Source organism: Peromyscus californicus, unplaced genomic scaffold (genome assembly GCF_007827085.1).
Source record: "Peromyscus californicus insignis strain IS unplaced genomic scaffold, ASM782708v3 Scaffold_5__1_contigs__length_169319896, whole genome shotgun sequence".
Lineage (NCBI taxonomy): Eukaryota > Metazoa > Chordata > Mammalia > Rodentia > Cricetidae > Peromyscus > Peromyscus californicus.
The window spans coordinates 53833355-53846845 of record NW_026294573.1 but is presented as its reverse complement, the minus strand read 5'-3'; the positions used below and the strand labels follow the sequence as shown (position 1 = coordinate 53846845).

Here is a 13491-nt window from a genome sequence, read left to right as displayed (position 1 = left end):
CTTGGAGCCTTTGTACACCTGCCAAATAGCTCGTTCTCTCTCTGTGCTGTCTTCTCCATACCTTCCAGACAGCGCCTCTTGGGGAAGGTTTTCCCTCACCATCCTTTCTAATGCTCTTGTTACATGTTCACTTCATGTCAGTTAGACTATACTTTGTCTAATAATCTGTTTTAAACACTTTTATGTGTCTTTATGGTGAAACTGCAAATTCTCTGACATTATGGACCATAGATCCAGCACAGTGCCTGGCCCGTGGTTAGCTGCTCAGTAAATATGTATTAAGTGAGTGAATGGTCAGTTCTGCCTGTCAGTGAGAGGGATCTGGCTTCAGATTAGAGGGTGGATTGATGAGGATGCCAAGTGAGTCAACGAATAGTAGACAGCAGATGGTTTGGAGACTCCCCATCATGGTGGTGAGAACTGGCGATGCCCTCAACCTCAGTCTTGGGAAAAGCAGAAACATGAGAGGTGGAACAGCGTATGCTGGAAACCGAATCAGTGTGGACACATGGGGTTAGGCAGTTGTGTAATGCCAGAGTGGGGATGACACAACACAAAAAACTAAAGACTTTGGATGTGTTGGATCTGAGGCTACCTGTGAGGTGTCTTAATAGCATGTCCAGTAGATGCTTAGTTTAGAAGTTTGGAATCCAGGAGGGCCAAAGGAAAAGATTTGAGCATCACTGGTTGAAAGATTAACTCATCTCTTATTATTCACATATATTCACTAGCTACTTTAAAGATTCCAATGGTGAGCCAATTAAACATGAATCTAGTTTCCACAAATTTGTTTGCTCAGTGAGGGATGATGAAGGTCACCCTCCTCCCAAGTCCTTGCATCAAACTCAAACTAGTATTGAAGATAGTTTGGGCTGGCAGAATTAAGGAGTCTATGTTTATACTTACGTAGTTCAGAAATTCTTATGAGTCTTTCCTGAAAACACAGGCTTTCAGGGTGTGGTATCGAAGCAGGTGTCAGCCAGTAACTTGTGGGACAAGGAGAGATGAGCAAGAGCTGCACTTCCCATTGAGCTGTGTTTTTCTGGATGTTATGTGCACAGCCGTGTACATTGTAGCGGATTTCCTTTGTTATGGTCTGTGGGGTAAATGTGATCTTAATGGTGCCCAGTAAAAAAGAGATGTTATGATCTGTTTTGACAAGGCCTCTTTAAGAGAATTTTTTTATTTATTTGCTAAAGTTTTTACTTCTCAGTTCTCTCAGCCCAAGAGACAGTACCTCCAGCACTTATTAAATAGGATCTCCTAGATACACCCGTCTGTAGGTGGCTTTGATAAATTAAAGTTCTTAAGAACTTTTAAGGTGAACTTTTGCCATTTCATTTTAAACAGCGGGCCATGATTGGTATATATCCTAAAGTTTAGAACTATTTTCAGTACCATAGCTATCCTATGTTTTATCAGAATTAACTGAAAAATTTTACAACTTAGAAAATCCTTCATTATTCAAAACTTTGTTGTAATCAAAATACGAACTCATAGCTCCACTAATGACCCTCTAAAACATGGCTGCTTCTGTACGTTCCTGTGTGTGGCATCTAGTAAGCTTTCTGGTATACATGCTCTGAAGCACTTGAGTTTTCTTCCCCTCAGCAATGTATGAAAACTAGCTTTCATGAAACATGCACATCCTCTTACTTATGGGTTGCTGTACATTCAGATCGCTCCATTTTCTTACACTGAATTTCTTAAGGTGTGCGTCTTATTGTAAAGAAGATTTTTTTTAAAAATCTCTTCAGCTAACACTTGCTCTAGTGCGTCACACTTAAAGCAGGTAGAGATTACGCTGACTTCACATGCAGATCTCTCTAGTAGAATATGCCTTGTAAGGCACAGAATGCACACTGTAGGCACAGGAATGCAAACTGCCTGTCTTAGGCTTGCACCCCTTGCCATTTGTAAGCTTAATATTTCTGAATGAATATTTCATGAAGCTGTACGATGTTTGTGGGATGCAAAATCGGGTATTTTAGAGAAAATTAATTATATCCAGCTAAAATTAAGCAAACACAAAATTTAAAGCTGAAACAATTTTGAACCATTTATATATTATATATTTATATATATAATTTTTATATCATATATAATATATAATAAAATATATATTATAAAAAATCAACCAACACAAAATCTTCTTTCTCTAAATAAATGTGAATTTCTGTTTGTGTACAAAATGGTTCGTTTCTGCATTTCAAAGACTGCCTTTGCATTTCCTGTCTGGCTCTTCCAGAGTTCCCTCTGTAGGACCTCTCGAAGAAAAGAAGGGAATACCCTTAAACCTCGCTTGATTTAAATGAACAGGCGACTAAGCCTGATCAGACATGCCTGTGGTGAATATCTCAAACCATTGCAAAGCTTGGCTGTCCTGGTTGGTTCCCAGGGGTGCTGGGTCCCCATTGCTAAAGCCTCAGGGGTCACCTCTTTTCTTTCTCTCTTTTAAAATTGTCTTTTGTTTCAGATTTCCTGTTGATTTTTTTTCCTAACCATCTCAAAAATCACCCAGTTGTTGTTTCAAAACTTTTCCACAACCTCCAGACTCAACCCAAAAGCCATGTCTGTCCCCAAATGACTGTGCCCTCCCACAAGAGCACAGAGGATATTGAGTGTGCACTTAGACCGCACATGCTTAATCATAATGCAATGAGTATTTGCACTTGCTTTGTCAAGCACTTTCTGTTTGTGACACTTGGTTTTCTTCTGATTTTGTTTCCACAGGACATCTGGGCTTCCAGGACAGTTTTGTCACATCAGGTGTTTTCAGTGTGACCGAGCTAGTAAGAGTGTCACAAAGTAAGTATAGTTTTGCTCTGATTTGATCCAAATTTGCCGTCCATTTGTGTTTCCTCTCTTAGGGCATTAACGCTTTCAGAAAACGCTTTTCGTTCTTCTCCTTAGAGGAACTATACCACTGAGTTTGTTTAAAAGCCAACATTTTTAAGCGAGGAATAATTAAGTATTTTAATGGGGGCCGTTGTGGTAAGGACCGACACTGAATGTCTCCCATAGTCCTGGGTGCATAATGTGAACTTGGCTTTAAAAGATCTTGAATCTTCCCTGCTCTGGTTTCTGAGGAATTCTGCATTTAGAAGAATTTGTTTCTGACCTTTAAGCAATGCTAATGCTCTCAGTTTGAGTGGCACATTACAGCATGGTCATTACCAGCTTGTCGATAACAACTACAGCAATGACGGAAGAGTACGTGCCACCACCGAGTTCTGTTGATCAAAGGCCCATTGATTGTATGTTTGTTATGGCATAATCCAAATCCAAGAAGCATGGAAGTCTGTCTTTGACTCTCTGTCTCTTCTTTTCGCACCTCACACATCCATTTGCCCTCCCTCCAGAATATCTCTGTTTTCAAAGCATTCCTCAAGTGACCACCTGCTCTCAGTCTCAATTTAAAAGTGAAATTACAAGGGAACCCACAGCAACAACTAACCTGGGCTCATAGGAGCTCACGGAGTCTGGACCGACAGCTGGGGAGCCTATATGGGACTGATCTAGGCCTTCTACATATGCATGACAGTTGTGTAGTTTGGTCTACATGTGGTCCCCTTAATGCTTTGGCTGGCTTTTGGGAACTATTCCTCATACTGGGTTGCCTCGCCCAGCCTTAATACAAAGAGAGGAGCTTAGTCCTATCTCAACTTGATATGCCATGCTTTGTTGATACCCATGGGAGGCCTGCCCCTTTCTGAACAGAAACAGGAAGAGTGGATGGAGGAGGGGCAGGGATGTGGGGGGAGGGAATGGGAAGAGAGGAGGGAGGGGAGACTGCAGTCAGGATGTAAAATAAGTGAATAAATTTAATTAATAAAAAAGTGAAATTAAGCCGGGCGGTGGTGGCGCACGCCTTTAATCCCAGCACTCGGGAGGCAGAGCCAGGCGGATCTCTGTGAGTTCGAGGCCAGCCTGGTCTACAGAGTGAGTCCCAGGAAAGGTGCAAAGCTACACAGAGAAACCCTGTCTCGAAAAACCAAAAAAAAAAAAAAAAAAAAAAAAAAAAAAAGTGAAATTAAGCATAAATATTAAAAGCTTACTCTTATATCCTCTACCTTTTTGAAAATACTAAAGGTAGGTAAGTGTATATTGTTAAACATGGTTTTCAAGTGGCATCAAACTCTTTATGGAAGGAAATGGAGATTGTAGCCCATGGTGTATGTGTTATAGGCTCACAAGAGTGCCTTGGTAAACCAGTTGGCCCTAATAGATGCCAGGAAAATCAAGCCAGCTTGATCTTCCAAGCCTAGATTCTTTTAGCTCTTGTTTCAGTCATCACAGCCTGGAATAATCTTGAGGGTCCAAAAAAATAGGATATGATGTGGGCCTGAAGGAAAACCCAGGGATTCTTGAACATTTAGTATTTGCTGAGCACTCTGCTAGGCCTTGGAGAAGGGTGCATCAGTTAATCCTGGCAACAAACTCTAAGGTTACAGGTGACTGTAAGGATCATTTATCTAGTTGAAGTCATTTATTCAAAGTCAAACAGTAAGTAAATGCTTCAGCTAAGCCTTGCTGTGGCTACAATGTCTACTCTGAGACTAACTCAGGGGGAGTTGAGAAACTTTTCTATTTAAGACCAGGCAGGCTAAGTAATGGAAAGGCAACTGTGCGCCCTAGAATTCTGGCAGTCAGGGAGGCTGCCATTGGTGGTGAGGAACTTCTGGGTGGTCATGGTGGAATCCTCAAAGGGAGGCAGTCAAAGGACCAGGTGGTGGCCTGCAGTGGAGATCCTGTGACTGTATTATGTTAAATGTGTCCAAAGTGCCGGCTGAGGGGGAGCTTAGATGGCTTTGTTGACAGGAAGACGTGTGCTTCCCTGGTTAGCGCATGGTTGATTAGCCGGTCTAGGATCTGGCCATAGACAGATAATAATGCCCATATATTAAAGATGGTCAATATTCTACATTTTTCTTATGCTCTTACTAATAATAGCACATAAAGAGTATGTCTTATCAGAGTGTATCAGTCATAGCAGCATTAGAGGGAAGTATATTTATTGAAGCTTTATTGAGATCCAAGCATAGCCTTGATTTAAAAAAAAAAAAAAAACCTTTTCACTCTAATATTAGAGCTCTCGCCTGTTTCATTCTGCCTTGGCTGCTCAAATCTTGCATTAGTCTTCATTACCAGCAGAGTTCCAAGGTCTGGGGGTTGTAAGAGGCCAGACAGCTCAGAAACATCCCTGGCATCTCGCCCTTCCTCCCTTCCCTTATTTTCTTTTCAGGTCTTAGAGCCAAGATTGATTAGCCCTCCACTGAGTCTAAGGCAGTATGATTGCCAAGTGAATTTTACATGTTCCTTCAAGACTGCCAGAGGGGATGCCTGCCCTTGGGGCTAAGTTTGCAGAGTGTCTTGGATTATTTCCTGTGCCTGTGCAGGGGGCTGGTTAGCAAAGGCCTGGCATTGTGGGCCTCCTTCAGCTTCTCAGTGCTTTCCGATTCTGCACACTGCTGTGTAATCGCTCCAGGACTCACTCACACATGGCCTTGTGCTGACTGCAACAGTTTGGCAAGAGTAGGACTGGGCTGCATCAGCTAAACCATGGCTTCAGGCCAAACTGGTCAACTCTATGCCAGAGACCCTCTCTTCCTTGTAGATCTTTAATCTAGGTTTGTCAAGGTTTATTTTAGAGATCGCCTTGGCTACTGGAATAGGGATCCCCAAGCTCTGCTTCTCAACCTGAACACCTTTCTCAAAGGCATATGCCATAGTTAGGTTTCTGTTCCTGTGATAAACACTGACCAAAAAATAACTTAAGGGGAAAAAGGGTTGATGTGCCTACAGGTCACACTCCATCTTCAAAGGAAGCCAAAGCAGCAACCTGGAGGCAGGAACTGAAGCAGAGACCACAGAGGGATGCTGCTTACTGGCCTGCTCAGCCTGCTTTCTTAGACAATCCAGGAATACTTCCCCAGGAGTGATACTTTGATACTTCTCACAGTAGGCTTGGCCCACCCATATCAATCATTAATTAGTAAAATGCCCTATAGACATGCCTATAGGCCAGTCTGATGGCAGCAGTTCCTCAATTGAGGTTTCCTCTCTTAGTTTGTGTCAGGTTGACAAAAACTGCTTAGCAGAGCATGCTATCCAAGCTGCATAAAGAAGGTGAGTCCTTGCTCATTCCTCAGAAATGGGTTGCCCCTTCTCTTCCTGTATCCACATGAGGAGAGCTGAGCCTCTGTTTTAGGGCTGCAGGGGAATACTTTTGCAGATAAGTAGAGCTGAGGAGCATTCTGCATTCTTGAAACAGGAATAAGCTAACTGGCAGTGTGTTGCTGAGACCCAGGATGTTAGCCCTGCATTGTTCAGTTTGAATATGAAAAATTATGTGAGTGAGAATTACCAAACACATAGTTGTGCTTTAGTCCGGACATGTGGACACTGCTTCACTTGGTGCTTCTGTGTCTGGGCCACTGTCCCTTTTCACAGATGAAGGATGCTGTGGTACTCAAAAACACTGAGCATCTTGCTCCTGCAAGCCTCTATTGTGATGGCTCTTGTAACTCCATCATAGAGTAAAATAGACCAAAGGATTCTGGGCTTTGATTGATTCATCCTTTCTTGTTGAGGTGATATATCTTTAAACTATTGCATTTTTAAAGGATTGCTATAGTGCAAAATTGAACAAATAAAATACACAATTATATTTTCCCTAGATTTATTTTCAGTATGATTTGTTTTCAATTAGTAGATTTCATATTTTTAATTCAGATGGTGCTGTAAATTGAACCCAGAGTCTCATCATGCTAGGTAAGTCCCATACCAATTAGCTACATCACCAATCCTGGGGGAAAAACATATATTAGAGCAATTTTTTAAGTTTATCATTTTCAGTTAGCAAACCACAGAATCCCTTATGCCCCATCTCTAACTATGACCCCTGTTAGTAACAACTTTGGGTAGTTTGCTACAATTCTTACTATAGGTGAGCTAATATTGACACACAATTATTAACTAAAGTCTGTAGTTTACATTAGGGTTTCCTCTTGTGTTTTTGTTCCTGTTATACATTCTAAGTATCTCCACAAAGGTGTAACAGCACGTATCTACTATTATATGTCATGCAGGATCATCTTACTGCCCTGAACGCGCTGTGTTCCACCTATCCACACTGCACACACACACACACACACACACACACACACACACACACACACACACACACCCCTCTTGGATGGATCTGTTGTTTTGCCCCTCATATGGGTATTTTACTAGCCCTCATGTCAGAGTTCCTTATTTCCTCTGAATTTCTTCCTTGGTGATCAAATCTGACCTGGTTTTTTACTTCATCACAGTCACAGCTAGTGGTGACCACACACAGTGTGGATACTTCTTCATATCACTCAGAATCCTCTTGCATGGAAGGTTTCTCTTTCCAGACACTTAGTGTTAACCTTCTAAATTTGATCGTAAAAATATTTACTTCCCCCAGGATTCTGGCGAGGCTTTAACCATGATAAAGTGGGGAGTGCTGTTTCAGTATTTGCAAAGGAAGAGTCCCTGAAATAACTATCTGCTGATTTTGTTGTCTCTGATGATAGTGCCACCTCCAAGGTGGCAAAGACAAAGAAACTGAGCCCCACAAATTCCTAGGTGAAAGTTACACTAGACAGCCGGGCTGCCTGACAATAAATGCTTGGATCAAATGCAAGGAACTGCTGGGACTCGGGACTGGCCCGCGGGAGCTGCCGTCCCCCATGGACTCCTTCATCCTAGTCTCTTGCCCACACCCTTTCATTTTTCGCCATCATCATCTAATGTTTGTGAACTGTAGCAAAGGAAGTACTGTAGCTGAAAGTATGGATTTGTTCTGTTGCCTGTCTCCACACGTGGCAGGACCATCTGAAAGCACTTCTCCTTATTTATTACCTTGTTCCACAAGAGGGAGAAAACACAGACCACTGCACGCTGGGCCAGAGAAAAGGAAGAATTCAGTACAGGGCAGAGGCTCCCGGGAGCGACTGTGGTTCCGAATCACTGAGGTTGTTTTAGCATAATCCCATGAAGGAGGAGACAGGAGCCATCTGTTGAGATGGCGCTTTATTACACAAAGCCCTCTACAGGCATTTTCAGATAGGCCCCTCCCATGAGCTGCCATGGAGAGCCATTCTGCTGGCTGCTGAATGTCGCTGCTTCAAGGGCTCTCTGTCAAGCCCACTCTTGTTTATTTTGTGCCAGCGTTTCCTCAAAGTATGTGCTCTGAGGCTGCCAAATGTCCCTCCTGGTGTGAACTCAAAAAGTTCGGCTCCAAACCCCACTACTGCTCATTTCCTTCTAAAGTGCTGACTGTTTTCCTTGAAGTTGCTGGAGTGACTCTGAAACCTTAAAGGCCTCAGTGGGAAAGAGTAAAACCACAGATACACACAGGCCATTGTGCCTCTGGTCTGTCGGTTCTGATTGCCAGCGTGGTTTGTACACCCAAACTGGCGGCAAGGGTTAAGTAAACTTCGTGGCTCAGGATGACTTCACAGCCCTGGAATTCGGCAAAGCCAGGATTCTCAGTCCACTGTGACTGGCCTTAGAGTCTCTGGGTGTGAAAACCACTCTCAACCACTCAGCCTGTGCTCTGGTTCCTGCTGCATGGCTGCAGAATCTATTAAAGTCCAGCAGATGAATTGCCCTGGCTCTGCCACAAAGCCTGGCTGCCGGGTGGACTTCGGGTTCCTGAGTTGTTTGTCAATGGAGAGTGGCAGTGAATGGAACAGGCCTGTGCCTCAGCCTGGCATGAGGTGGCACCCTAGTGGCTGTTTCCTGCCTTGGGAATGTGCACTGTTGATATTCTCACACAGAAATCACGACAGAGTTCCGAATACAGTTCGTTTTTAAACTTCTTTTTCAAGTCCTTGGTATGGCTTCCAGCGCCCATACCCATGCACATAGGTTTTCAGGCCAGAAGTTTTGTAGGAACCATTGACCACAGTCTAACTTGATGTAGCAGAAATACTGAAACAGAATTAACTCAGCTGAAAGTCACAGTAAGAACATGAGACTTTGGTAGGAATAAGCTAAAACTTGAAAATACAAATTGTTCTTACATGGAAAGACTAATGAAGAAGTGGGTCTCAGATGAGAAGTCTCTAGTACCCCGTCCTTTGGGGGTCACCACTTAAATAGTTGCAGTTCTTTCTATCTTTACTGAAGCAGGAAAACTCAGAAAGTTGTCTGAGCAGGCAGCCTGTTGGCTGTCTCTGTTAAGGCACACAATAACAATGACCATGGCACAGACATTATTTTTTAAATAATTTATATTCTTAAGCAAGGTCTTCATTTGAAAGAAACCATTTGGGTTTCAGCATTAAAGGAAGAAACAAAAAGATGATGATAAAAAGTAGACTGCAGCCCCAGCACGAACAGTCACTATGACCTTGCCTTTGTTTGCCATTACACAATTCAATGGCAGGCCACTCAAACTATGCTCTCGATCAATATCCTATTAAAGCCGCACAAAAAGTCTCCATAAACTTAGTGGTTAGCTATGTTTATAAATGGAACTCGGCATAATTAGGTGGTCAATAGCGGGCTCCACTAGTAAGTTTAAAATGAACATCACACATCTTATGCGCAGAAGCCAGAACTAGCCCTTGGAAGGAACGTATGGTGTGTAGTAGACAATAGGTTGGAAGGCCTTTTAAAAGATCAGGTCTACATACAAAATGCAGCTTCTAAAGAAAATCTGTTAAATAAGTTACATAATAGGAAATGCTGATCAGTCCCTTAATTTTTTTTTCAAGTCTAAGCTATTTTATTTTAAATGTATTACAGCATTGCTTCCCTTAATTTTTTTTTCAAGTCTAAGCTATTTTATTTTAAATGTATTACAGCATTGCTAATGCTTCATTTTCAAGCCCCCACACAGAGAGAAAATAATGAATGTTGCCACACTCTTAGGAAGAAAAAAAAATCAGTCTGTCTGGCTTAACTTAACAGATTTCCACCAGTATAATTCAATACAATTTAAAAATAAATGTTGAAATGGGATTATTTCTGAAGAATGCTTTGTCATACAGGTTTTTTTTTCCTTGACTCATTTGGGGTGAGTGTTTGGATAGAAAATCAGGAAGCAAGTGGGATGGGCTGGCAGGACTAAGATTTTCTACAATTTCTTAGGAACCCCATTCACATATGGGTGGCAAAACTTGACTTCTATCCCATCCTCGCCAACCAAAAAAGGATGAGCTACTAAGGTGAGAGGTGTCCCCACCCACATGTTGGCTTTGTCCTCAGCTGGCCCTGCCCTACTATTAGACATGTGTGTGCCCTATGTTGGATATATGTCTTGACCATTCATTGTATGTGGACTACTGTGCATGTTACAACTAGTGGGAGTGTGCTTCTGATGCTGGGCGGCACTGTGCATGAGTGTCCTGTGCTCTCTGTTACACTGTGCCCTCGCCGGTCCTGGTCAGGGCTGCTGATGGCTGGGTTTGGTCCCTTTGTCCTCTAGCCTCCACTGAAGCTTCTGCTAAGTTTACCAGATTCTGAGTACTCTTATGATAGACACTGGACCTTGAGGAAAGAAACACACATAATACCTTAATGTACATTCTAATTTGTTGTCATGGTCTCTATTTATGGGTCCATCAACTGCTGATCTTTTCTAAGTCGCTTCTGCTTATATTTTCTATGTTTAGCACAGAATATCCATGATCAAAATGGCTGTATGGTGCCATGAATAGTTCAGGTTTTATATTAGGGATGAAAGTTTAAAACTTAATAGCTATAGGACGTAGGTCAGTGTTTATAATGCTGCTGGTCTGTGTTTCCTTCATAGGTTATAATCATTTATTTAGTACAAAATACTTAAAGTCCTGGCCATAGGCTGAGCATAAATGATTATACCTCTCAGGAACATAGCAGAGGTAAAAGTAAGAGGATACCTAATGTTGAATTACTGAGCGTTCAATAATGGTAATTACCATGATCATTACTGAATTAAGCCTTTGCCCTTGGTCATCTACTATGTGTTCTTGAGCTGATCCTTGAGCTGACCACTATCATCAGCAAATTTATTTAAAAATATGTACATGTGTATGTAGTTGAAGTTTTTCTGTGTTCCTCCAGCTCCTGTAGCCGCTCAGACCCAAGTAAACACACAAAGGCTTATATTACTTATAAACTGTATGGCCATGGCAGGCTTCTTGCTATCTAGTTCTTATATCTTAAATTAACCCATTTCTGTTCATCTATAAGTTGTCACGTGGCTTGTGGCCTACTGGTACTTTTACATCTTGCTTCCTCTGTGTCTAGCTGGAGACTCCTGACTCAGCCTTCCTGTTCCCAGAATTCTCTTCTGTTTGTCCCGCCTATACTATACTTCCTGCCTGGCTACTGGCCAATCAGCATTTTATTTATCAATCAATTAGAACAACACATTCACAGCATACAGAAAGACAGCCCCAGCATGTGTATAATTATGAATGACCAATTTTAGGATTGTGTTCTAATAATTGGTTATTACAGCCATTATACTGCTCACTTCAGTTAACTGTGACAGAATAAGAACATACCAGTACTGCTCTTCTTCATCTGTCTAGAACATTCTTAATCCTCATGGTTTTAGCTAAAGCCTACCTTTCTGAAGCCTTCTGGGTAGCTAATGGGTATTTAATGAGTAATAGGGTGTTCAAAAATCCTCATTCTGAAATGAATGGCTTAACCATATCTTTTTTTTTTTTTTTTTTTTTTTTTGGTTTTTCGAGACAGGGTTTCTCTGTGTAGCTTTGCGCCTTTCCTGGAACTAACTCACTTGGTAGTCCAGGCTGGCCTCAAACTCACAGAGATCCGCCTGGCTCTGCCTCCCGAGTGCTGGGATTAAAGGCGTGCGCCACCACCGCCCGGCTCATATCTTCATTTTAAATAATACATAATTCTATAGTATTTAAAAATATGCTTCTATTTACGAGTAAAAATTCAGGAGATCACTCCTGATAATACATCCTTTAGTAAATCTTTATTTGCTCATAAGCCTCACTTTGAAGAACAGATACTAATATCCAATGAGTAACACTGGGGAGCTAAAAGCCTTCTTGTGATTTCCAAAAGCCTGATAGAAATCCCTTTTGCCCCACAATAAGAACCCAAAATGTACTGAGATTTGGTTTGGACTATCTGATTGTAGTAAACCCTCGCGGATTGGAATGGCTGTTGATGACAGCCTGTAGGCATGTCTGGGATGAGGCTGACTGAGCACACTCAGAAAAGCCTCACCACACATCAGATACTAAGCTGAACCATCCAGTATATGATTAATAGGAGTACATAATTAACACCTAATAAGTGGAGGAGGAAAAATTAAGCAGTTCTTGCTGAAAATGACTCAGTTGTTGTTGTTTTGTAGACAGGTTATTAGTGTGTTGTTAAGAAGGTACTCTGTTGATATAGCTAATGGTCAGTACCAGTGTACTCTTGGGATAGGAGCTTATATGTAGAAGCCCTTCCATGGTTTATAAATCATTGTGGTAAAAAGACCTTTTATGCCATCAAATTCATCCCCTGTCAAGAAGACTGAATCCCGTTGCTGAGGCTGTATCTTATACTAAACGGGTACCACATCTGACTTCCACCAAAAGCTAAGGCAAGATGATGCTCTAAAATGCAGAAAATCAATTCCAGTCCCAAAGGCAGAAGCCACTAATGCAAGAGATCAGTCAGCATCATTCACTGCCCCATGGCCACTCTCCTTGACCAAGTGTGAGCTGCTGCATCCAGGAGAGCACAAGCTACAATTCCTTGTGCTGAAGACCTGGAGAAGAAGAAAGAGGGCACACAAGTCCTGCTGCTTATGGTGATAACTTATCTCTTGAAACACATCTCCCCAGTGCCCATGAGACAGCAAAGACCAGGAGAACAGGCATGTGGCTCCTTTTTCTTTAGGTAGATATCTAGAAATACCTGGTGTTAAATCCCTGAGCTGTTCCTGAACCCTTTGTTAAGCATCACTGTTTATTTTCTCATTTGAAAATGAGAACAATGTTAATATAGTCCCTAGGGGTAGTATAGGATAAAATTATATATTTTATGTACATATCTGACACCTAATAAAAATCAGCAAACAGAAGTCCTTTGCTGTTTTCATTAACATGCTCATATGATTTTTAGTTCAATCAGTAAACATTTGTTACACATGTAATCTGTGAAATGACCTATGCTGTGTGTTAAGAGGGATATGTAAATAAGTAGGAGATAGCTCATCCTCCATAGAGATTATGTCTGAGTTCGTCAAGCTTCAAGATTTACCTTCTGCACAAGACTTACCATATGCACAAAAGTGCCTGAGTAGGAATAGCTTACTAGTTAAACTTAAAGTAGTTATCTGTTACAGGTAAACCTTCATGATTCAGAGTGGAATACAACACCATGTCAGTGAATTCAGTCTATTTTAATAAAATTGAAACCTCTTTCATAAATAAAAATTTGTGTTTATATCTCTCTTTTTGCTCATACCTTCCACCTACCCCCACCCCCGAC

The 13491-nt window shown here is 41.7% G+C and overlaps 1 protein-coding gene across 8 annotated transcripts in view; it reads left to right on the top strand.

The window, feature by feature from the left end:
• Positions 1 to 13491, top strand: part of Nfia (nuclear factor I A) — a 544849-nt gene that overhangs the window by 420309 nt on the left and 111049 nt on the right. For all 8 annotated transcript variants that reach the window (XM_052718430.1, XM_052718426.1, XM_052718425.1 and 5 more), the window contains one exon: positions 2734 to 2808. In XM_052718430.1, the coding sequence (XP_052574390.1) occupies positions 2734 to 2808 (75 nt within the window). The remainder of the gene's footprint in view (positions 1 to 2733; positions 2809 to 13491) is intronic.